The 26,103-nt window shown below is 45.8% G+C and overlaps 1 protein-coding gene across 1 annotated transcript in view; it reads left to right on the forward strand.

Moving 5' to 3' along the window:
* NUBP2 (NUBP iron-sulfur cluster assembly factor 2, cytosolic) overlaps positions 1 to 26,103 on the forward strand; it is a 221,053-nt gene that overhangs the window by 190,553 nt on the left and 4,397 nt on the right. Inside the window, exons 5-7 of the mRNA XM_069647000.1 lie at positions 2,882 to 3,036; positions 14,036 to 14,146; positions 20,362 to 20,431. Of these exons, the coding sequence (XP_069503101.1) occupies positions 2,882 to 3,036; positions 14,036 to 14,146; positions 20,362 to 20,431 (336 nt within the window). The remainder of the gene's footprint in view (positions 1 to 2,881; positions 3,037 to 14,035; positions 14,147 to 20,361; positions 20,432 to 26,103) is intronic.

Below are 26,103 nucleotides of genomic sequence, written 5' to 3' on the forward strand. Positions count from 1 at the left end.
CACCCCAGAGCCAGAGGCGGTCTTCACTTCTGTAGCCCGCCAAAGGCGAATGAACAACGAGGGCAAACTAGGTTTGGCACGCAGAGACACTCTAGAAGGACCTTTCCAAAAAGAAATGGCAAAAAAAGACCAGGACTTGTTTTAACAAAAGGGGCACAGACGCCATCTTGAAAAACATGGTTCGCTCGATTTAACATTACCGGAGCTACGAATGGTTAACGGTTGGGAAAAATCATGGTAGTTAGTTGTAAAACCACTGCCACCAGCCATTCTGAGGAGAAAGGGTAGCATTTGACTGCTAAATGAGTATCTAGACATAGGGGATACTAAGTAACCCCTTCAGAACTCTATTGTAAGATAGGGTGTGCTGGGTCTAGGAATTTAAACGACTAGTAAAGTCAATTTCACTTTACTTACTCTGGGAAACAGTAGTTTATCCCAGAGAAGGTATTTAAACCTTGGGAAAGCCTGAAAAGGTTTCCCTGTGCCACTGCACCGAGGGGTGATGTGTGACACAAATGAAAAGATGATGCCTTTGGAGTTGGTTAGACTCCATAACCAAAGAAAACGCAGAGCAAACCACATATCAAAATACATGAGTGGGAAAAAGGCTCGCTCTCCAGGTAAAAAAGAAATCAAGTCCTCAAAATCCAGCAAAGTTGCTGGGGGTCTCTAAGGTGAAGGGAATTGGCAAATCTTTGAGCATTCTCCGCAACACCGATGGGTGCATTTCGATAGGTGCATTTTTGATCTGGGGTGTCTTGGTTCACCATGGTAGTACGGTTTTGGAGGTGAGGGATGGTGATACTTGCAGTCAGTCTGCACCATTCTTGGTAATGTTTGTTGCTCACTTATTTGTCATCATGGTAAATGGCAAATTTTGGGTTTGTATTTGAGTTTGCTCATTTATGTAGGTGGCTCAGCTGTAGGTCGTCATCAGATTTATGGAGCGGTGATTTTACTGTTCTTTTATCTGCCATCTAGGTTATAGGGCACCATGGTTTTCTTATGTGTTTTGTTTATAAGTTGTCTGTGTTTGTTTGTATCCGGTGCTGGATTACATTACTTGCGGTACGTGATCTGGGGTGGTGGCCCCTTTTGTGCTGGATATATTCACTGTGTTTTCCACTTTCGTTTGGCTCTCCTGGCATCAATCCACTGGGTGGCCACTTGTGTTTTGACGCGAGAGCCATATGTGCGTGTGTCAGGTTGTATGATGGTTAGTTCACACTGGTCATGACCTGCCCTGTGGTATATGGTTGTGCTTCTTCATGGGGCGATAGTTTGTTTTTTAGTGTTCTTTTCCATTCAGTTCTGCATTAGAGGTGATGGAGGGTGTGGAAGGTGTTATAGTTTGGTGTATTCCTTCTTGTGCCATTATAGGTTTGTGTCTCTGGTGTTGGGATTGTCCCCTGGTTGTGTTAGATGAGACAGAGAGAGGTGTGTTTTGATTTGTTCCTGGTGTTATGTAACGAGACACCTAGTGTTCATGATGGTGTAATGGAATGGAGCGTTGACGCGTCTCTGGTATCTTGGTATTTTCTTGGTTGTGTTGAATGTAACAGGGGGAGATGTTATGGTCTGGTGTCCCTGGTGTTGGGTGACAGATACCTATTGTTCCTGTTCGTGCGACTGTGGATCAATGTTGAGCCTGTGATGTCCTGGAGCGTGGAGGTTGCAGGGATTCTAGTAGTGACGGTTGGTTGATAGCAGTTGGGAGAGAATCTGCTGGCTGCAAGGGTGTGAGCTAGCAGTGTTTCTGCTGCCAATGTAGTGTTTATGGGTTTACCTTGCCTGCTCCTACTTGCCCTGCGTGTCTTGAGGACCAGAGGGCAACAAACCTGACCACCATGGTTGTGTTAGATGAGACAGAGAGAGGTGTGTTTTGATTTGTTCCTGGTGTTATGTAACGCGACACCTAGTGTTCATGATGGTGTAATGGAATGGAGCGTTGACGCGTCTCTGGTATCATGGTATTTTCTTGGTTGTGTTGAATGTAACAGGGGGAGATGTTATGGTCTGGTGTCCCTGGTGTTGGGTGACAGATACCTATTGTTCCTGCTCGTGCGACTGTGGATCAATGTTGAACCTGTGATGTCCTGGAGCGTGGAGGTTGCAGGGATTCTAGTAGTGACGGTTGGTTGATGGCAGTTGGGAGAGAATCTGCTGGCTGCAAGGGTGTGAGCTAGCAGTGTTTCTGCTGCCAATGTAGTGTTTATGGGTTTACCTTGCCTGCTCCTACTTGCCCTGCGTGTCTTGAGGACCAGAGGGCAACAAACCTGACCACCACAATCCTCCTCACTGAATTGTGTCCTTAGTACACCGCACTCGCATCATTTCAAAACCCTTGGCCTAATGTCATGGCTCAGAGATTATGCTATGGCTTCCTGTCGATAATGGAGTCGTAAAGACAGTCCTTTCTTTTAAGGCCATATAGGACAAAGGGCATGGCATGCAGGGCAGTGGGGTTAGAATGCTGTTTGCAATAAACATTAGTAAGGGAGCAGAACAAGGTTGATTTGGTCATGTTATTTAAGGACGAGAAGACATGTTTTTGTCCCAAATGCTTCATCTGGATCACCACTGGAAACATGTTCAATATCTGGCATTTAGGAGAAAGCCAGTGTCAAATAGCCTGATGTCTTGTTACAACTATACCAACAGTTTAACTCTGTTGAAATGTGGTGTCTTCCATGAAGGATTGATTTTGAAATGCTTCTTTCTCAGTTTTTTTCTGATGCTCTTCTCTTCTTCTTTCTGCTATTTCTTTGTTTGCTGGGATCTGTTTGTATTTGGAGAAGCATGTTTCTTCTTGCATCAGCTGTTTTCCTAATGTGTATTCCTTGGGGTGTCGTTGGGGGTTCTCCTTTTGTGTCTCCAGCTTTAATAAAGCAGTTTGTCAATGATGTGGCATGGGGTGAATTGGATTTCCTCATTGTGGACACTCCACCAGGCACCTCCGATGAGCACATCTCCACAGTGGACGCACTGCGGCCATTCCAGCCTCTCGGAGCCATTTTAGTCACCACCCCACAGGTAAGTGCACATTTCAGTAGAAGACTGCTCCAACACTGATACACTAAATAGCTTAATGGCATTGTCTTTGGCCTGCTTTCACCCTTTCCTCCCTTGATGCACCTGTCTTTAATGTCTTTAAAAGGTTCTTCCTAAAGCTGACCAGAAGCCCTTGCCAATGATGTTATAGCAAGTCTATCATCCTTACACAGACTATGCCTTGTGTTCATGTTTCCTATACCCCTTAATTCCCCCAGATGCTGTGCAGGGCTGTCCTACTGACTTCCCTTTATTTCTGTGTTTTCAGGCAACATCCCTTAACCTTTTCCGATCCTCATTTCCTTTATCCATCTGGCCCTCTGCTGATGTGATCACCTTCAGATCATGGGCCTCATTACTAGTTTGGTGGTAACTAAAAAAAACTGGAGGTAACATTCGTCCTGTTTATTAGTTGCATACCCCACAGGAGGTAATCCCTCCAGCTTGTGAATGGAGGTTTTCCTTCCACAAAATTGAGGAATTATCTCCAGTGGATTTACCTCGGTTGGCAATTTGAATATTCCCCAATGAAGTCCTATGTGACTTCAGAATGGGGATTACAACTCCGGTGGAAAATCCAGTTACCTTTGGTGGTAACTGTAATTCTGTTCGGAGAAATGTAATTTATTTGTTTTTTAAAAAAAAAAAACTTTATTGCCCGCCCTCACCTCTCAAAAACCCCTTCGCTGCGCCCACCGGCAGAAGTAGCGTTCCTGTATCCTTCCACATCTCAGGTAATCTCAGGGATATCGTGCTTTTTACATAATGTCCATTATTCCCAAATTGTGTGGACACCACAGGTATATGTAGTCCCCTTTAAGAGCGTCCAAAACCATTACCCAATCTTGTTGGAACTTCTCAGTCTCCCCTTGCAAATTCGGTCATCCATTCCTTTGCCATAAACCCCCACAGTTTGAATAACCAATCTCTTATCGTTGGCGGCCATTTTTGTATCCAACATTTTGCGATCACCAACCACGCCACTGTTACCATTAACATGAAGGCTTTGCCATGTGCTCTAGTGGGAAAGCGAATCTCCGGATCAAACACCCCACACACCCATTCCCTGGGGGTCAGAATTACCTCCGGGATGATTATTGTTTTTATCTGGGTTGGGACCACCTCCCAAAACATTTCCACTTCTGGACACTCCCACCAAATGTGTTTCCAATCCCCTTTCATGCCACATCCCCTGCAACACTTCTCTGAGGTTGACGGAAACATTGTGTGCAATCTCTCCGGTGTATGCCACTGGACCCTTATTTTGTACCACGCTTCTCTAACCTGATTCGGCTTCGTCATCTTGGGAATATTCGCCCATAGATGTTTCCAACGTTCACTTGGGATATCCATCCCAATGTATTTTTCCATCCATGCATATAACCCCATATTTTTCCCATCTCCCCTGCCATCAAAAACGAATATAGCTTTGACACCATTTGTTTGTTACCAGTGCGTGTGGTAATACATTTCTCAAACTCTGTAAGCTCTCTCCCTGAAGCTGCCTTCACTCCAGAGCTTGCTATCCAGTGTCTTATTTGATAATACTCCAATCTGTTCTTTTTGGAAAGACCCACCAGCCGTTTATATTTTACAAAAGTATAAATATCGGTTCTCTGCATCATATCTCGCAGCTGTGTACATCCCACCGTCCGCCGCTGCCTAAACGCTCCTTGGACTGTCCCTGGCTGAAATTGCGTGTTCCCAAGTATCAGGGTAAAAGGGGATGTGCGTGTAGATGAACATTCCGTTTCGAGTAATCAATCGCATACAACCACTAACAGCTGACTAATCTGTCTGTTCTGGGGCCTATCCAGCCTATGTAGCCACAGAACCCCGTCCCAGGGGCACCCCGCCACCACCGTATTCATCCTTTCCCAGGATTTCGAAAGGTCTCCAGTAAATCATTCACGCAATACTTGCAGCTGTGCGGCGTCATAATATTTTATAAAATTTGTGAGGCCAACCCACCCTTTATCTCTGGGTGCCATTAAAGTGTGCAGTGCTACTCAAGGGTTTATTACGCCATAGGAATCTCGCGACCATTTTGTTCAATATCACAAAAACAGCGGAACCGGAATCTGGAGAGCCTGAAAGTGGTAAAGTACCCTCTGGAGTGTTACCATATTGATAGTGGCTACCCTTCCTAACCATGAAATATGCAGTGGAGTCCATCTCCCCAGATCCTCCTTCACCTGTTGGAGCAACCGCAGATAATTTCTATCATACATCTGTGGCACTGCATCAGCTATGTTAACCCCCAGATATCTAATCGTACCGTTTGCTACCACAAACAGATAATAGACTGGCAGAGCCTTCCTCTATCAGCAGAAGCCGGAAGTCCCTCAGTTCCGATTTTCCCATATTAACCTCGAGACCCACCATTTGTTCGATTACTGTCGGTTCCGCTACTAGTGCTGGTATCGACTGCACTGGATGTATTAATGTTATTAGCATGCCATCCGTGAAAACTACTACCTAGTGCTCCCAACCCGTGAAAGGGATGCCCTGTATAGCCGAACCCTGTCTGAGTTTACACAGAAATGGCTCCAAATATATTGCGTAGAGAAGCGGCGACAAAGGGCATCCCTGCCTCGTTTCGCGACCTATTACTATTTTACGGGACAGTTGGTTATTAATCAACAGGCATATCTTGGGGGCTTTATAATTTGCTTGCACCATCCCTATAAACTTAGCTCCCATCCCCATCTGCTCCATTGCCATAAATAAAAAGGGCCGCTCCACCCGGTCAAACACCTTTTCATCATCTAACGACACCAGCACTGGCGGCATCTGCTTTGCGTTGACCTTCTCTATCAAATGTACAACCCCCCTGATGTTATCCCATTTCTGTCTTTCCATGATAAACCCCAATTGGTCTGCATCAATCAGGTTCGGGAGAGGTGGAGACCGTCTCGCCGCCAAGATGCCTGTGTACACTTTTGCATCCATATTCATTAATGCTATAGGTCGGTACGACCCGCATCTCGTCAAGTCTTTGCCCGGTTTACCATATACCACCTCTTTCGGCTCCGTCATAGTCGGTGTTACCCCCCATTTAGCTGCTATCGAATTGGAAAGCTCTGCTTGCTGAGGGACCAATTGCTGAGCGTACATTTTCTAAAATACTGCAGGGAATCAATACAGTCCCTGCGCTTTATGCCGTGGTAGTGCCTTGATATCTGCCTCCTCCTCCCTCATATCCCCATCCAGCCTTTCCTGCTCCAAAGATGTTATCTTTGATATTGTTATGTCTAAAAAATATTGCCCAACCGCCCGATGATCCGGGTACTCCAAGGCATATAATGATTTATAACATTTAGCAAAAGCCTCTATGGTCTCCAACTCGGGCTGCGTAATTTGCAGGACCGTTTTAGCAGCTTCCGACCTCTTTAGCTCCCGGGCCAACAGCTCGTCTGCTTTATTGGCCCGCACATAGTACCTCTGCTTGGCCATCAACAGGGATTTTTCTGCCGTACGAGTTCGCAACAGTTCTAATTGACTATGGAGTTCCTTCAACCTTTTATGCAGGGCCCATGTTCTATGCTTCGCCATAGCTTGTTGTGTGTCGCTCAACTGTGTTTCTAGGTCCTGTTCCATTCCCACTCTCTGCTTCTCCTGTTGAGCTCGCAACGCAAGGGTCAGAGTTTCAAAGCCTTCCTTTAACACCCGTGAAGGGGTGGTGCTGAGCTCTTCCCCACTGCCGCACTTTTGTCCATGGCCGGGTCCCACGCCAGGTTAAAATCACCTGTTAATAGAATCTCGCCTACTGCAAAGAACGCCAGCTTAGTTGCCACCTCCGGCAAGAACCCATCCTGCCCTGTATTTGGTGCATATACAGTCGCCATGGTAACTTGTCTATGTTCAAACGGCACTAATACAAGTAGACGCCCCCTCCAGCATCAGCCAGATGCCGCACAATTGTAGCCTTAAGCGAGTCTTTGAACCCTAGCAAGGCCCCTGAGGTCTTCTCTTTCACATTAGATTGGAATATCCGGGAGAATTGCTGCCCTCTCACCGCAGATCTACCTGCCTTCTTTATATGTGTCTCCTGCAGCATGATAACATCCGCACTTTCCCGTCTTACTAGGGCTTCCACCTTCTTATGCTTGCACGGGGGAATTTAGACCACTCAGGTTATATGAAACAACATTGAATGCAAAGCATAGTGAAAGTGCTTATTGTTACGCTTATGTTAAAACGTGCATGCAAAATAATGTTCTATGAAAAATATATTAGTTATTACAATTTAAAACAAAATACTAAGTGTTCTCCAAACAAGCAAATGCTTCAGAAACTTTTCTTTTGACTTCCAGTTTAGACAGTTTAAGAACTTCACAACTATTCTGTACAACACATGCAAACTTGCTTTTGATTTAACTGTGGCACAAGTTCATTTTTAAAGTCACTTATCTGAATTTAAACTCTGGCACTGTCTGATGTCTTTTCTTCTTGGTAGTGTATATTTGTTCTTTTGGTTTCTTAGATCTTCTATGGAGCTCTTGAGCACTATGACCACTCAGTATCAGGTAATAATATCGCCATATATATGGTCGCCGTAAATAATATCGCCGGGAAAATGTCGTGGCGATATTATTTAGGTAACCATATATATGGGGACAGGGGCAAAAAAAATGTGGGGGTTGCGGGGGTGTCCCCCGCATGTTCCATGCAATAATGTCGCCAAGAAAAACGGCCATTTTTCGGCGATATTTTTGCATGGCGAGATTTTTGTGGCGACATTATTACATGGAACCGACCACTCCTGAACAGGTCTTGAATGAAAGGCAGTTTAGAACCTCTCCTGAGGTTCCAAACTGCATCACAATATTCCTTTGCCAATCACTGCTGAGCAGGAAGTTCACCATCTTCGACTGGGACAATGGCAGCTGGCTATTATTATGGTTAAGGAAATCTTGTGTACTCACCCTTAGAGATGTATTACAGTGTCCTGTTAACTAGGGACCTGACAGGGATCTATGATATCCCATCCCATTAAACGGGTAGTATAGCTCAGTGGCAATGCGCTTGGCTTAGAAGCAAGACGACGCAGAGCTACACAGGTTCGAATCCCATGTCCATGCTTGGACACCTCTTCGGTATTAAGTGCGTTATAAAAAATCAATTATAATCCTGTGTCCAATGTCGCCTCATCTTTCCCGTGGTCTCTGCACCACCACTCTCCCAGAGCCACCCCAATTATGCCCTCTACCCTTCCCCTTTTTACCACGGTGACTGTCCAGTAGCAAAATGTAGTGAAAGACCTATGGGGAAAATGGGCGATACAGATTTGAAGGGCCCGCAAGACCTTTTTCTGTATTTTTAGCCATATTCTGCATAATTATTTGAGTATGTACTTGGCTGTAAATTTACCAGTTTTTTTTTTCCTATGCACATCTGCTTTTACAGAATTATTGTGAAGAGATTTCCCTAAAGATAGATTATTAAATGTATCTACTGTACATTTAAACCAGCTCATATCTTCTGTAGAGTTATCTTGACTACTCCTTCTGTTCCACCACTTGGAGAGTCCGGATTTGAAATGAAACACCCTGTAAACCACGTATGTTGATCTATCTGGGCACTAAAAAGAGAAAATAGCGTATCCCTAACTAGGCACCTCTGTGGAAGAAATCATAAGACCGTGAACAAAAGCTAACATTTGCTGCAGCAGATGTCAACGGTACACGGAGCGTGCCTACGCTGATAAGCAGAACAGCAGGAGGTGCTTGCTACCGTGGCACCGTCCATGACTCCCAATACAAGGAAAACCAAGCGATTCATCACAGCCGGTGAGTCGAGGGGGAGAACCGATAAGAAACCGAACTGTGTTTGAATGAAAGTTGCAAGTTAAGGAAAGTACAAAGAACTGTGAAGGTTGTAGGGGAAAGCCAGCTGAAGGGGTCCGCCACCATGTGGGTGTATGGCAAGACACTCTAGTTGATGCCCCATTTTTGTTGAAACTACCAACACCGGAAGCCGTGCGAGGGCCGCAAGAAGATGGTAGAAACTACCAACACCAAGAAGCCGTGCGAGGGCCGCAAGAAGATGGTAGAAACTACCAACACCAAGAGGCCGTGCGAGGGCAGTGAAAAGAGTGGTCATACAGAGGTCTAACAAAATAGGCTCTACGGTTGAAAGTCTTTGGCCAGCAAGTAATGGAAAGTTAAGGGGAACGAATCCCGCATGGTGAAAGAAAAGATTGGCAAGAGTGAACCCGACAGAGCGAACCCGATAAACTGAGGTCACTGTTACCTGTTTAAAAAGACATTAAGAATTTTGAATACCACATTGATATTGATATTTTATTTGTATTGCCCTCGTACACAAGTGTTTCAGAGCGACCAGGCAAGGGAGTGGAACTGGGCAGAACAAAACAATGATCTTACTTGGCCCAGTGACCTTGAGAATGTGCAAGTGCATGGGAGAGGGAAAGTGGGAAAGAGCATGGAAGGGGGGAGAGGTGGAAAGTGCGGAGCAAAGGAGAAATGGATAAATAATAAATAATAAATACATAATAAAGGCAACAGTGGTAGTGCAGCCAGCAAGTGGCAAGTGCTGGGTTTAAGGCAGCAGACAGGGTATGTCTGATAAGTACAGGAAGAAAAAGGGTTGGGGAGTGGTATGGGTACAGATACAGACCCCAGTGCAAGGGGTGGCCCGGGGGCAGTTCGGGAGAGTGGCAGGGTGAGCAGGTACCTGGGTCCAGAAGACAGAGGGTAGGCCAGGTGCACAGTGCCGAGAGAGAACAGATCAGTAGGAAGGGGGGGGGTGGCGAAGGCAGAAGCAAAGAGGAAGGTTGTGAGGTGCTTCCAGAGATGGTTCTCCAAGTTTCAGAGTGGCAGGGAGGCTTGTACAGAGGGAGGACCCAGCCGAAGACTAAGATCTACCCCCAGCTTGTTTCTTTGAAAAACAACAGACCCTAGGGAAGTTGGAGCAGAGGGATAGCTGAAGGTATTTTGGACATGTGAACTTTAGCTGAGAAAAGGGGATAGTGAACCGACAGATGGAAACAAACATTTGGAAAGGGTCTGCAACCGGAGGAGGGGGATCCAGGGGTCAAAAGCCATTACCCACCGGAAAAGGCAATAGTGAACCCAACAGAGGAAGGCAAACATTCAACAAGGGTCTGAGCCCGGGAGAGGGGGACCCAGGGATAAAGAAACATCACCCAAATAAAGAAGCAAGCAGAAAAGGCTCTAAGCCCAGAAGAGGAGGACCCAGGGGTGAAGGTGCACCACCACCCTGAGTGTAATCAAGAAAGGATGCTTTCTTTTGTTGTATCAGACCCACAAGATAAATAACCGTCGAAGGTCCTGATACTGTTAGAAACTCTTTGGGGAGCTGAGCCCTGAAGAGGGTGATCCAGGGGTGAATGGTTGTCACCCAGCGTACAGACGAAAAGGAACTGTTTATTATTTTGTATGCAGCAGGTCCTTGGAGACTAGAGACTTTTTGTAGTAAAGAGACTTAACCGCCAGAGGTCGTGATACCTGAGAATGGAACTGTAGGCCCGTGCTCAAAAAAACCTTGTGTGTGCTGTGCGCCGGAATCCCACCTTGTCCCATGCTGAAAACTTGGGGAAGGGGGACCCCCGGCTACTACACCCTGGCTTATCATTTGTGAAAACTTCTTTTCTTTCTCAAGAAACCTTACCCCACACTTTTCTGTATTAGTTGTAAGGATTGGCAATAGTTTTATTTTAGTATAGGCCCATTTATTTTGATAAGACGCCACTAGGACTGCATTATTATTTGATAGTCATAGAAATATTGGAATATCTTAAAAATTGATGAAAATGTTAGGAAACCTTTGGATGATGTAACTTTGATCTGCTATCTGAAGTCCCCAACTATAAACATTTTAAGTCCAAGTTTCTTGAAACCACCAAAACCAAAAGATAGGAGTAGTGTGCTCAATCAGAAACCAATCCTAGGAAACCATAGATGTGGGAGTTGTAAACTCTGTCCACAAATAATTAATGGAATTAGAAGTTTAAAATTACCAAACGGAAAAGAAAAACGAAACTGCAATGCCAAGTTTGTAGTTTATGGAATAAAATGCATCTGTGATACTTTATATTGGAAGCACAATTAGGGCATTCAAAATAATAATTTTTGAACACATGAGCGCCATTAGGAATAAAGGCTTGAAATATCCCATGGCTATTCACTTTGGCATAGAGTATCCAGAGGCAAAAGTTGAACTGCTGAGTCTCTAGGGTCTTGATATCAAATAATTACCTAGAGGAAGAAATGGAGAACAGCTCTTGTGACAAAAAGAAGCAAAATGGATGTGTCTCATGGACACATGCGAGACTGGTCTAAATTGTGACAATCAGATGTATAACTGGTTGTGACTAAGATTGGACATAATGTGTTTTTGGTACCCAGAGTTTTTAGCAGAAAATTGGTAAACTTACTGAATGAAAATGACATTGAAACAGCTGCATAGAAAGAGTAAGAACACATTCCAAATGACAATGGGTCACGTACAGAGGGAAAACATGAAAATACAATGGCAGAACTATATGTAGCAGAATCATATGGGAAACTTGGAGAGAGCGCTTCAATTTGGAACTTCTATATAAAAGATACGTGGGACATAGGAAGATTGTTATCTCAATGTATGTAAAGGAAAATGACTTGTCACCTGTGATTTTCCTACAAAAAACTGTGGTGTAATACAAAACAAGAGTATTCAGAAATAGACTGCTTTTGCAAATAGTGAAAAGTTCAAGATGGCTGCTTCCCGTTATTGCGTAATGACGTCATGATGCCAAAAAGCATAAGCGTGATGACGTCATAATGCAATACCATCAATTAGTATAAAGACTGCCAATGTCAGTACAGATCCGTGTCACGGATCAGCAGCATCAGGCAGGTGACAAACGGATCCCAAGGAACAAAGCTGGTAAGAAAACTAACAACGCTAGCCTTTAATAACTGTATCCTGATTAGACATTTTTTGTTAAACACAAAGGGAATGCTTGTACTGTTTTTCTCTTTCTTCTTTTTGGTTCTAATCCATGTTTACTGCAGGCCTAAAAATGATATAGTGGAAGAAAGGAAAAAACTTTCCAAAACACCTTGAAACATTTTGGAAGTGTTTTAGGGTGTTTGGTCAATTTAAGCTTATCAAGTCAAGCAAATACAAACTTTGAATCTTTCAGTGTATCTGTGACTTTGAATGTTCACAATGTTTTGTTTTTGTTACTTTAGAATCTCTCCTGATGGGCCACTACATAGGATAGGTGAAACACGTGTAGAGAGATAAAAACCAGAGATATACAAAAAATAAGGAAAATGTATTATTACGAATTGAAAAATGAAATAATTGGAAACTAATGAAAGAATCTGTCTGAGATGGGGTTAAGCAGTAACTCAAGTACTTAAAGATCTGTACCTAAAAGACACAGATCCGAACATAGTTTTATGACTCCCTGTGGCCATCCTAGAGCCGTAGTCCAGGATTGCAATCACGTCAACAAAGTCAGAAGAAAACCCTTCAGTACCACTTCTAACTAACAGCTGTTGAACCCTAATGGGTTAGGACACAGGATATTGCCATTGGATTTTGTGGGTGCCTAAGCTAAAATGATTGGCACCCATTATTGAGTTGAGTGGGCACTGCATCCTGTATTTTGTATTTGCTGTATTGTATGCAAGCACGTTCGCCATTTTGACGCTTGAGGCATACTGCAGTAACCTTGCTCACTGCACCATTTATGACAACATATTTTGCAGTTGTCACTTTTTATTGCAGCAAGTGCATCTTGGCATCTGTATTAAAATCCTTGCACAGACTTGACACCATATGGAAGCTACAAAACACATCTTTAGATCCTGTGTGAGGCCAATGCAAACCACGCCCTGCTTTCACATTGGGTGCTCCTAAATCTTTCACCTCAATATGTTTCTAAAGAAACCTCCTTATTTTATGAATGTATTGGGACCCTCATTCAGATTGCCTGTGACTAATTTCGAGAACAGATTACATTCATCAGTTATATGTGAATCCGGTTTGCTTTCATAAAATGAATCTGTCTGTATGGCTAGAAATGTGAACTGTTTTCAGTGATGGCTGTTGTGTGTTCCCTGCTCCCTGAGATAAGGCAGCCATTCCATGCCTGCATTTCATGCGTGTGCCATTCCTTCACCCAATGAACTATAACCTGAAAATGCTCTCCTTTTTTCCGCTCTGAGAATTAACTGTGGGTGTTTGCTTCTCATTTCACTTTACACTATCCGATTAGGAAGTCTGCATTACTTTGATGGCTAACACATTGTTCCATCTAAGCATCATATTTCCAGGCAGTTTGCTGAAAGGTATAAAAAGTGCATTTTGTGAAACATTCAACTTGGAATCATATATTCATATATTTGTTAGAGGGATTTATTCTTACATTGTCTGTTGGGAGCCAAAGTACATGTTGCAGCTAAGGTTTACATCGTCCTGTTTCTTTGAACAATTATCAAAATGTTCCATCATGTTCCCTGGCCTTTGGAATTAGGCAGTTATTATTTTATTCCTACTGCCCTAATTTCAGCAGGTCTGCCCGCCCCTGCAACATCCCCCAATGTCTCTCCTTTATCAGGCGGCATCCTCTCAGCCCCCACCACCAACCCCACCCCCGATATCTCTACACTTCTCTCCAAGGATCTTAACTGTTTCAACACAATCTCTGCAGGTTCAAGTTGTCTGCGGCAATTGTCTTGCTGGACCATTACCATGTGGGCTTCTGATTTTCTCCATCCTAATATCTCTATTTTTATTATCATTCTTCATCGCTTGCCTTTCTGTATACTGGTTTCCCAGTATCTCAGCTGGTTTACCCTATCTGGGATCTTAAGCTGCTTCCATGACCACTATCACTTCTGAGTCTTTAGGTGTCTGTGTTCTCAGACTATATCGCTAATAACACAGTTGTGCACCCATATGTTGTATGATCTCATTTGACTCTATGTTTCTCTGTTCCTAGGCGGTGTCCATAGGAGATGTTCGACGGGAGCTGACGTTCTGTAAGAAGACAGGCCTGCGGGTGATCGGAATTATCGAGAATATGAGCGGGTTTGTTTGCCCGCATTGTTCGGTAAGCAAAGGAGTGTAAAGGTGGTGTTCTAGTTTACCAGTGAGGTTAGCGTGGTGAAGTGATCCATGATTGCCTTCATGGTGTCCTTAGACAATCGAGCTGTGCCTCCGGTTACATCGATCTTAACAGCCTTGTCCATATCAAAAATGTAGCAGCCAGGCTGGTAACTGGAAAGAAGGCCTGAAACCCCCTCCCTCCCATCTGTTTGGTTATGTCGCTGGCACCTCTTTTGTGCCCAAAGTGCCTTCAAACCCTCTATCCTTACCCACAAATGCACCTACTGAAAAGCCCTCAAAACATCTGCAGCATACTACAACAGCTGATTGTTCCCACATTGTTTTGACAAAACCTACTCCAGATCCCTCAAACACAAAGCAGCTGAAGGGGAGACGGAAACTGAACAGTCCAAAGACTGTATGGTAAACATGCATGTGGGATAATATACTGTCTCTTCTACTTAACCTGATTCACATCTTGAAGGCGCCGCCCCATTTCTGTGATTTACTTACCTGCGCCGGTCACACTTACAAACTGCTGCATTGTTGCACTGATTCATATAGAAGGTACCCACTGTGGTAATATTGTAATTTATTAACGGCGCCGCACACATAGAAACCTTTCTAGTTAACTTAATTCACATCTAGAAGGTGCCCACTGTGACTTGGAAATTGTCTGTGTTGGACTGACTCGCACCTAGAAAGGTGCATTGATTTTGACCTAGAAAGTACACACTGAGAGAGTACTGTGAATTACTTGGCTTAGCCCTCTGTGATAGTACTGTCATTTACCTGCTTGTGCCGCTTACTTAGAATTTGTCTTGTTACATTGATTAAATCTGGAAGGTGCCTGCTGTGATGGTACCGTGATTTATTTGCCTGTCCCACACTCTTAGAAGTTGTTCTTGTTGGATTGATTCACACCTAGAAAGCTGCATCGGTTCACATCTTCAAGTACCCCCTGAGATGGCACTGTGATTTACTTGCCTGCGCTGCACAATTAGAATTGCTTTTGCTGGTTTGATTCACGACTGGGAAATGCCGTCTGAGATAGTACTGGGAATTCCTAGCCTATGTCTTAGGCACCGCTACTACATCTAGGTGTCCTGAATCTAGACGCAGGTTGTACATCTATTGCCACTACATCTACTGTTTCTAGTAGAAATCAATCTCCAGGTGCTGCCCTTGATCCCCCTAAAACACCCCTCCTCCCACCCCACCCCCCCGGGATGTAGATCCCAGCGCATCATATACCCATGCTCCGATCCGCTCTGCTCCATACCCCTCCCCCATGGCTCACCCTTCGCGGCACATGGCCCCCCTTCTAGCACTCAACTTCACGACCCCCCTGCACCCCTACCACCCGTACATAAATACACCCGGACGACCCCCACCCACTCTCCTACCATCATCCTGCGTCCAACTCTAAGATCAGAAGAACACTCTGGGGCGCCAAACATATGCCGCCTCAAGTGCTCATCCCCCTTTTCCCATCCCGCCCTAACACATTGACTCCACAGTCTCCTCTGACATCTATAGAGAACATCCTGATACCCCCCGCCCTTACACCACGCCCATTATCGAACTCTCAAACCATGGGATCACTCTGGCATGCCAAACAGCACAAATCCTCCTCCTCTTCCACACCATACTTGTGCCCTCTGAGGAACTCCCCTCTCTCTTCCGACCTCCCATGCCACCCTCCCCCTTAGCCCACCACGGAACTCACCACCCTCTCGAACTACCTCCCTTCCCGCCCACTCCCCTCCCCCCCCCTTAAACCATATGCGACCCCTGCCAACAAACCCCCCTTCATACCCCTTCCCCTCTCTGATAGTAGCTTGTCTCACCCTTGCTATAACAGTAACCTCTTCTCCGTCCCCCATGCCCCCTCCGGCCCCCTCACCCTCTCTCACACCCCTATGACACCAGAACTCACAAAATGCATAAAACGTGACTGGTCCTCTCCCTCGACCCTCCACTCCTCGCCACTTCTGCTTCTGCCCAACCTCCCATCCTCTCTCTCGCCTACCCCCTTCCTCTCCCAATTTCTCCCCCTTTCTCTTGACTTCTCACCCTGTTCAGTTAAACCCCCAACACCCTCCAGACTCCTTCCAAAATCAACACACCTAAACCCCTGCACCCGAAACGATCCATTCACAACCCCGCTTGACCCACCCCTCCACCCCTTCTCTCACATACCTACCTCCTGCTGTAGTTTTTATCACCGAAACCCACAATCCACCCTCCAGAGGTGGCGGAGGGGCAGTCCTCTTCAATTCTCTTTCCTCCCATCTTACTCGAATCCCAGGCATGCACTGCCTCCTGTGAATCCCTTCTAGTTAAACTCTCGCTACTACCAACCTTCTCCCACCGCTTCCTACTCATCTACAGACCCCCGGGATACAACAGTTATTTTGCCAATAACCTCTCTGACTCTCAATAGCTACCATTCAAGTAAATCACCCTTCTCTTATACTCCTGGGAGACTTCAATATCTGGTTCGATATTCGCAACAACCCCATGATTCATCCACTGGTTTACATTCTCGATGCGCTCAACCTCTCCCTTCACACCACTGGTCCCACCCACTCAGGTTGGCACACCATTGATGCAATTCTCAGCTCACATGACCTGGTTTATTTATCCCGTCTCACACCACTCATCTGGACCGACCACTTTGCAATCCCTTTCTCTATCCACCCACATGCCCCTCCTCCTACAGCACCCCCGGCCCCCACCCCTGATCTCAAAGGCTGGAACAAAGTCAAGATCCTTCCTGACCTAGCCAAAGGCTGCTTCTTCGTCCCCCTGCAATGCTGCCCCACCCCCCCCGATTGATACTTGACCATTGATGACTTCGACTCCTGGCTTAATGACTCACTAATTCCTCGCGCCCCGGATTCTCACGCAAAGGACCGTCTGCCAAATGGTTCACGCCCCAATAGGCATGCCAAAAAAACGAAAATGAAACTCTCTTGAATGCATATGGCGAGCATCTAAAACCGATCTCGGCAGATCCATGTTCGCCCTGCACCACCGTAACTACAAATCTGAAAAGCCAAAAAGACAAAAAAAGCCTATTGCAATAAACACATTCTCAACTGTGGCAACCGCAGGAAAGAACTCCACATGATCATATCAGAATTTGTGAAACCCTTGTGCACTGCGACCCAATCCACCCCCACACAATCGCTCTGCAACTCCTTCTCCCTACATTTCTTCAACACTGCACTTGACAGAGCAGCAACCCTCAACACCAAACTGTCCCTCCTCTCCCCCCTTCCCATAACCAACTGCTCCTGATCCCATTGCCCCGACGCCCAACTCCCCTACATTCAACACCTTCAAACCCATCTCCAGAGACAAGTTCCTTGACCTATCAGCCAGCAAACCCCCGGGTGGTCCCTCAACACCTGCCCCGCCTCTGTCCTGAAAGAAATATTCTAGTTTACCTGTGCAGAGTAATATGCAAGAACCATTCTAAATAACTCCCTGGCCTCTGGCATTTTCCCTTATGCCTTCAAAACAGCACATGTCAAACCACTTCTAAGAAAAAAAGGCATCCCTTCACCCAAAAAATTACAGACCGATCTCCAAAACTAATTGACCGGACAGCATACTCACAGCTCAACTCCTTAGTAGAATCCAATGGTCTTCTCGACCCCTCACAATCAGGTTTCAGAAACCACTGATCTCGATCTGGGATGATCTCAATGTCACTGCAGACTCTGAAGGCTGCGCAGCTCTGATTCTTCTCGATCGTTCTGCAGGCTTTCACACGGTTAACCACTCAATCGTCCTTGACCGCCTTCACTCCCTCGGAATCCATGGCACTGCTCTCAAATCGATTGCCACCTTCCTCAGCAACAGGAAACCAATAACCCTCCTCTCCCCTTTTGTCTCAAATGCTCACTCTGTGAACACTGGAGTATCCCAAGGCGCATGCCTATCTGCTCTCCTGTTCAACCTCTAAATGACCACTCTACCAGGAATCGTCCACACACACATCTCCTGTTACAACTACATTGAAGATACCCAAATTATCCTAAGAATTGGCAAGTCAGGCAACAACCCCCTTCCAAACCTTGAAGCTTGTCTCTGCGATATTTACCGATGGATGACAATAAACCACCTTCTTTGGAACCCTGATAAAACGAAAGTCATGGTGTGCAGCAATACTGTCCTTCTGCCATATCCGCTCCCATGGCCCCCGTCCCCCCTGATATAGTGATGAACCTAGGCTGCACAATGGACTCAGGCCTAACTCTCTCTCAGATCAACAACGTGTCTAAATTCTCACTACCACCTCAAACTTCTCAGACGTATTTTTCCCTACCTCTCATACCCGAACAGACTTGCAGCAGTTATGTCTATTGTGATGTCGAGAATGGACTATGCCAATTCCCTATACCTAGGAGCTCCGGCATACCAACTCAACAAACTACAAAGACCCCAAAACACTGCCGCAAAAACTGATCATAGAGACCACATCTCGCCAGCTCTCCGAATCCTTCACTGGCTCCCAGTCGGACGAAGGGCCACCTTTAAGACCCGATGCATCACCCACCGAGCAGTGCGCAAGACCGGCCAAATGTACCTACAAGAAAAGATAAAACCCTATCTCCCATCTGGCACCCTAAGATCAAGCACTACTCTACTTCTAGTGATTCCAACCTCTAACTCTGGCAGGATCGGAGGATCCGCTTTCTCAACCCTGGCCTCAACTCTGTGGAACTCACTCCCTCCACATATTCGACACACCCAGGACTATATGACCTTCCGCAAAGCTCTACAAATGTGGCCCTTTCCGTAAGGCCAACCATGACCATCTGAGGCGACTACCGATGACAAATGCTCCTTGAGATCCCAAGCAATGACACCACCGAAAACGCTTAAGTCGCTATTTAGCAAACACACCCTCAAAATTCCGGAATAGCGAACTCCTTAGATCATAACTCCAGCGAAACACTCACCTCCCATATCACTATGCTTACTCTCTACACCAAAACACAATTAAAGTACAGCTACACCCCTCAATAAATTTTGGCCTACCTGCTCACATACGAACATTACCCCATGAACACCTCATTCTAATACGGAGCTAGATCCCATGACAAACCAGCATAGCTGCACACATAAGCGTCCTACATGGGCCTAACGCAGCCAGAACCATGTCTTGGAGTCCACCGTCCAGACTGCGCACTTCCAACTGATATCAAGTCCACCACACCTAATGCTAGGATGCAGCTACCATCAGGCAATTTTATCAGCTGCACACAACTGGTGCACCCTATGACACCTTACTCTCTCAACTGACTTGGACTACGGTCCCCGAGGGTGTTCAACCTACCAGCGCTTTGCGATCATACCAATAATATATAGAGCACTATAAAAATGCCAAATCACATTAGACACCTGTATGGGGAAAAAAGTATTGGTGTAGAAAGTATACATGGGGTAGGCCCCTTTTCCTGGTATTTTCGAGGTATGCTTATATGCCAGTAGCTTGGCCGGTAGTACCATGCTTATTTTATTGAAACTGTGGTACCACTAAGGTGATTTCAAACACCCATTTCTACTTGCAGAAACAGTCGCATGGTAGGTAATGGGTTCATTGCCACTAGTAAGGGGCTCTTCTAACAAAAACATCTTAACCAAGTACACATTCAGCTATTTGCTTTCTCGACAATACAACATCCAAGCGCACATCTCTAAATACTGGGCTTATTTTTGTTTTGGAAAACGACGTCAAGCCTAGTGATGTTATGTGCTTGTTTTGTAGTGCAAAGATAAAGGTTCGTAGTTAACGCCATTAAGTTTATTGGGATCTGTGTGGAAAGTAGAAAATGTTGACATATACAAGTATTAGTTAAACCATGTATTCCCGTAGAACAGCCACAACTGTTTCTTTTGTGTGTTGCTGCAAGACTTGCGGGTGAAGAGATTCGTATCTTCAAGAAGGTAGGCAGCACAATAGCTTCTAAGCGCTGGAGAGGTCTTACTTGAGTAGGGACACACTCTGGCTTCTTTTTTAGTTCAGCACCACGTTCCCATCCCTCTGCAATCACAAAACGAGCACTTCCTGGACTGTGTCCGATTTCTGTGGGAGTCCTAGTGTGTCCATGTCCTGCCTGCCACAGTGTTGGCTGTGTTTCATCTTTTCACCTGAGGGAAGGGGCCATCATTTGACTTAATTATGAGTCTTCTTTTTTTCAGGAATGCACCAACATCTTTTCCAGTGGTGGTGGCGAGGAGCTAGCGCGACATGCAGAAGTTCCCTTCCTAGGTCAGTAATCATTCCTCTGCTATTACTGATTTTCCGCAGCACTGCAGTGATTAATTGCTTGATTTTGCATAAGGAAACCAGAATGTATACAGCCGGAATCCGAGTTTAAGGTTGTGTTACCGTTCTTTGGTTAGTGCACCTGTGCCATTAATGTGACCTTGTTGCAATGCGGTCTGTCCGAAATGCACATTTCTAAGGGCCCTATTCAGAGGCCCGTGTAAAAATCGAAATGTGTTGGCGAAGCAGGATGAACACATTTCTTAAACACACCAAATTCTGACACACAAAGAATGTGAAAGCCTGATTTACTTTGGTAAATTAGAAAGTGGCAGTCTTAAGAATGGCTAGCAGTGAGATTGCTTCATACAATAAGGAATGTAATCAGCTTGCGCAGCTGGAATGCACATCCCCTACCTCAGGTTGGTGGTACTGAAAACTGGAGAGGAGAATGTCCGCTTTCCACACTGCTTTTAACCAGAGCTCAGAATCGATTGGGCCACTGTCCGAAATTTTTTTGTTCGGACCAGAGTCTCAAGGTTTACACCGAGGCGGATATAGCACTTGTATGACAGAGCGAGCGGGCCCTGCAGTGTCCTGGTGACACCTTCCAAATCTCTTCACAGCAGCCATAACACACATGCCCTCATCCCTCTATGCTGGCAGTCCGGCACAGTGGAATAACAAAGAACCGTCTTAAGGGCTCGCTCACAGGGTCCTGGCTACACATTTGTCATGGCTAGTGGGGCCCATTTCAGTATGAATGGACCCCCCTTGCTTACAGTTGGGGGAGGGACACAGTCTATGGCACCCTTGGGTTCCTTAAATAACGATGCCCTTTGATCCGAAGGGGCAGGCAGCCACAGTGAACCTAAACTCCCACTAACAAAGTTAGTAATTGCTCTGTAAGCAAAGTGCTTTGCAGATTTAACCAGAGTAAAAGAGGTGACAACACTGCTGGAGGCTGGGTGCTAGTAACCTGCTGCAAAGCTTACATATAAAGTCTTCAGGTAAGGTGACAGCAGCCAGCAAAGGGATGCCTGTAGAATGCACACAAGGCAAAGTGCACATTTAATGCCATGAAAATAAGAAATATGTTGTTCAGTAGCCAAAATAGGGACAGCTGCTTGAACATCCCCTCTTCCCAGAGGCTTTTGAACACATACATAGAACAAAATCACAACACTGTGGGACTATTGGGTATACAAGGCACTGTTATGTTGTAATTTGTTTTCCCAAACTGTCCAGCAAAAGATACGCAGAACCCTAATTTGCATGATATGGATTGACCTGATCAGAAGCGACATCGCACTAAATATCGCAAGCAGTGGCATCAACCTTCAGTACTCTAGGATGCCATTTGTCAAGAAATTACAAGCAGTTTTCAAGTGTCAGCCAAGAGAATGTGTTGTGCAATATATATACATATATTCACTATTATTAATATGCAGAAACTCAATAGTTCAGTAAACCATGAAGCTTTTTTATCTTGGCGGACAAATTGCAAACAAAATCACTTCTAGCGACACCCAATGTCATCTGATCAGGCACAATGAGATTAAATGATTTGCCCAGGATCACCCCTTTTGTTACAGTGGTGATTCAGTTTTTGGACCCAGGCTGTGATTTAAGCACTTGCCTGCATATCCTCCCAGTGATAGGTGACAAATGTTTTAAAGTTCGGTTTCCAAAAACAATAATTCGTTTTTCTATCAATGCCTTGAAAAGTACTTATTAAATCACATAGAAACCAACCAGATATTATATGCATGGTTATAGAAATAGGTCAAGCAAAAAGACATGCATAGCTTTACATCAGTCACCCTGAATGCATGATTGCGGTAGCAGCCTGCAAAGTAATGTGGGCCTAAAAACAATATGCTTTGGGTTTAAGAAAGGTATTCACAGTGAAAGGGAATTCAATATAAGGTAATCTGCTTGATATCATACAAAAATGTTGCCCTCATTTGTGCGCCCCCGTAGTCCCTGCGACTTTGGAGGTGCACAAAATGAGGGTGACATTTACTGCACCCAAGCAGAGAGGGGGTGTCCCCCGCTCTTCCTGGGCGCAGTAATGGGGGACAGGGGCTTGCGGGGGTGTCCCCCGCTTACCATTTTGGAAAGCAGGGGACACGCAAGTTAAAAAAAAAAAAAAAAAAAAAAGCACCCTGCGGCGTTGGCTCCAACCCACGTTGGTGGGAGAAGCTGACACTGCAGGGATGGCAGAGTGCGGGCGGCACACGCAGAAGTGTGCCACCCTAAAGGTAATTGTGGTAGGGTGGTTGGGGAGGGGGTAATTCAGACCAGGGGAAGCGGGCACAGTGATCTATATGATCATTGCACTGCGCCGTAACTACCGTCGGCATTTTCGGCGTTGCAGTTGCGGGCGGCGCAGTGATCACACAGATCCATCTGCTTGAGACATTATTTTACACAGCATGCAGATTCCATTTATTATCACCCACCAATTGCACCTTCTAAGGGACAACAGTTCTTACCCAGATACCCATGTCTGGGTCATCACCCTCTTATCTGTTTATTGAAATGGGGTTGGCACAAAGCTGTACCTTGAGGTGCTGGGGGAACAGTGGGAAAGGTGCTGTGCTTCCCTGCGCTTTTAACTACCACATGAAAAGTGTGAGTTGGGAAGACTTTGGACAGATGACCCTGCATCAAAGGAGAAAAGTCAGCCTTATTCCTGTCCCGAGCTGGCTGTGTGCGAGACAAGGGACAAGGCCCATAAAATTGACAGTCCTGCAAAACAGTCCACCCTACAGACACACATGGTTGTCCACCCTACAGAGACACCCAGCCCCGTTACTTCAACTCTGGGCTTGTTTAGTCAACCATGTGGATCTTTTTGCCCCATTTCAATATGACTGTATCTAAGTGGCTGCATTTTAATTGTTTCCCTGTTCATGTATTTATTGCAGCTGTGACTGCATACATGGGGGCAACTAGGACTAGCACCCGCTGAACTCGTATCACAAATATGCTCCCCTTTTACACCTTTCCCTCCTGCTTCCTTTTTCTCCCATACAGCATTCTTTTTGACCCCCTCTTTTTTCCTTTCCAGCATTTTCTTCTCTGCTATCCTACTCTTTCCTGCTCCTTTTTAACACTGTCGTCCCTTGTTCTTGCCTCATTCCCTTAATCCTCCTGCCTTTTTCTTTCTCCATTTCTGCCAAAGGTTCTTTGTTTCATCTCAAAGAGGGTGCTAACAGAAGCAACAAGCATTACTTACAGAACCCAGCAGCCTCCACACAGTTTCAAGTGGGAGGCAATCTCCAGGATTATCTGGAGCAATGGAAAGCGATTACAACAGATGCTCGGGTCCTAGACATTATTCGACGGGGCACGTCCTGGGTTTTAACCGGAAGCCACCAACGGGCCCACTGAAACCACAAAATACAGAGCGTTCGAAAGAGTCAACAAGGCAAGGAAGTATACTCCCGCTTCTACTTCATAAAGAAGTCAAATGGAAAGTGGAGACACATTCTAGATCTACGGCCCATAAACAAATGCATCCCAAAACAAAGGTTCAAAATGATCACAGTAGAAGTCATCAAAGCAGTGCAGCCAGCCTTCCTAGCATCATTAGATCTGCAGGATGTTTATTTTCACATCCCAGTGCAAAAGGACCACAGGAAGTTCTTAAGATTCGTTGTCAGAAGCAGCCGCTACCAGTTCAGAGTGCTGCCCCAAGGATTTTCACAAAGTGCCTCACACCGGTAGCGACATTCTTGAGGAAGAAAGGTCATCACATATAACCCTACCTACACAATTGGCTAGTAAGGGCGGGGGTAGAGGGGGCTACACGGCAGGAAACGTCACGTGCAATGATGCAAACTATGCAAACATTAACATGTTTGGTATTCTCAATCAACTACGCAAAATCCAGCATAATGCCCTGCAAAAAGGTAGTTTTCTTGGGGGCAGAATCTTCCTCCAGGGGATAGCTAGTCCGACCGTCGCAGTAGAGAGCAGAGTCCATCCCATGAATAGCAGCCACATTCCATCCAAACGAGTGGCTTTCGTTCAGAAGGTGCATGCAACTGTTGGGAACAATGTCCTCATGCATACCCCTAATTCCAGATTACAGGCTGCACATGAGGCCCCTGCAGAGGTTTCTGGACGGCAGATTGTCACAAGTGGACGGCACCTGGAACGGCAAGGTGTGGGTCATGACCAACTTATTACAGCAGCTACAGTTGTGTCAAACCCCTCCCCTTGTATCGAAAGGGATGCCCCTAAAGGAGACCCTCCCATCAAAAAGATGCGTCCCTGATGGGATGGGGCGCACACGTGGGCGACTTATGTGTGAAAGGCCAGTGGACAAAACAAGCCTACACATCAGAGTTCTAGAACTGTAGGCGGTAGCCCAGGCACTCCGCTCCTTCCTACCTGTACTAAGAGGGTCCACAGGAAGCATACTGATGGACAACACCACCAATGATGTACTACTTAAGGAAGCAAACGGGCACCCGGTCCAGACCTCGGTCTAAGAAAGCGCAGAACCTTTGTCACTGGGCAAACGCCTACCAGCTCAAGCTACAAGCCTTTCACCTGCCAGGGATGCAAAACACGAGCGCGGATTATCTCACCAGGGAAGCGATCCATTTTACAAGTGAGAATTGTGCTGCAAACAGCTGACAAGAGTATTTAGACGGTGGGGCTCACCCGCCATAGACCTTTTTGCGACCAGAATGAAGAAGAAATGCCACACCTTCGCAAGCAGACATCCTCAGGTGGGATCACTGAGGTGATATCCGCGTGGCCCAGACAATCCTGGTACACATCTCCTACACATGTCGGAGAAGTGCCCAATCCCACTCGGGACAGCTCCCAACGATAGTACACCACGACCCAGTAAACGCAAGGCATGGCGCCCGACTTCCAAGGGCGGCATCAACAAATAAATCCTACAACCAAAAATGGGCCTGGTTCTTCAAAGGGCCTGATCAGCAGCAGCAGCTGAATCCGCTTCAGATTCAAACACACAAGCTTCTGCCATGCCTGCTAAACCTGGCAACGGGAGGTTTGTCACATGCATCCAAAAGAGTACATCTAGCAACAATGTCTAGATATAACAGACGGAAGGGGAATACACCTCTGTTCAGCGAAATCACTTTCAAACCTTTCAGGAAGGGCCTGTTCAGGACGTAGCCTCCAATCAAGTCAGTGCCACTGCAGTGGAGCCGGACTGTTCTTTCAGATGGGAAATAATTGGGCATCTGGTTGGTTGTATGGTATACTAACCCCAATGCTTTAGTTGCAAAGCCGTCTTACCGTTTGGGAAGTTCAGTCTCTCTCCAGTGAGTTTTGTTTCTGGCCATACAGAGGTCTGCAGTTACCAGTAGGCAATTGCTTTTAGTTTTTGGGTTCCAGCCATAATAAGGGTTCCAGACACTGCAGGAAGTCTCAGAGCGTTTACCAGGAGAAGAAAAGAGGCGGTTTCTGTGGGCGATCATTGGGACTGGCCTCATCCAGAGGGGACGACCGTTCTGCTGGCCGGATGCCACACCAGGGATCCAGCTGCAGCAATAGGGAAACAGATGTATTTTCCCCCATACAGTGGTGCAGCCAGGCTTTCTTGCCTGGCGATTTTAACCCTCATGTCTTTGGACTCGTGCTGGAGCTCATGCTAGGCAAGGGCAATATATAGATGACCTAAA

Source organism: Ambystoma mexicanum, chromosome 2q, assembly GCF_040938575.1.
Source record: "Ambystoma mexicanum isolate Mex_15411 chromosome 2q, UKY_AmexF1_1, whole genome shotgun sequence".
Taxonomy (NCBI): Eukaryota; Metazoa; Chordata; class Amphibia; order Caudata; family Ambystomatidae; genus Ambystoma; species Ambystoma mexicanum.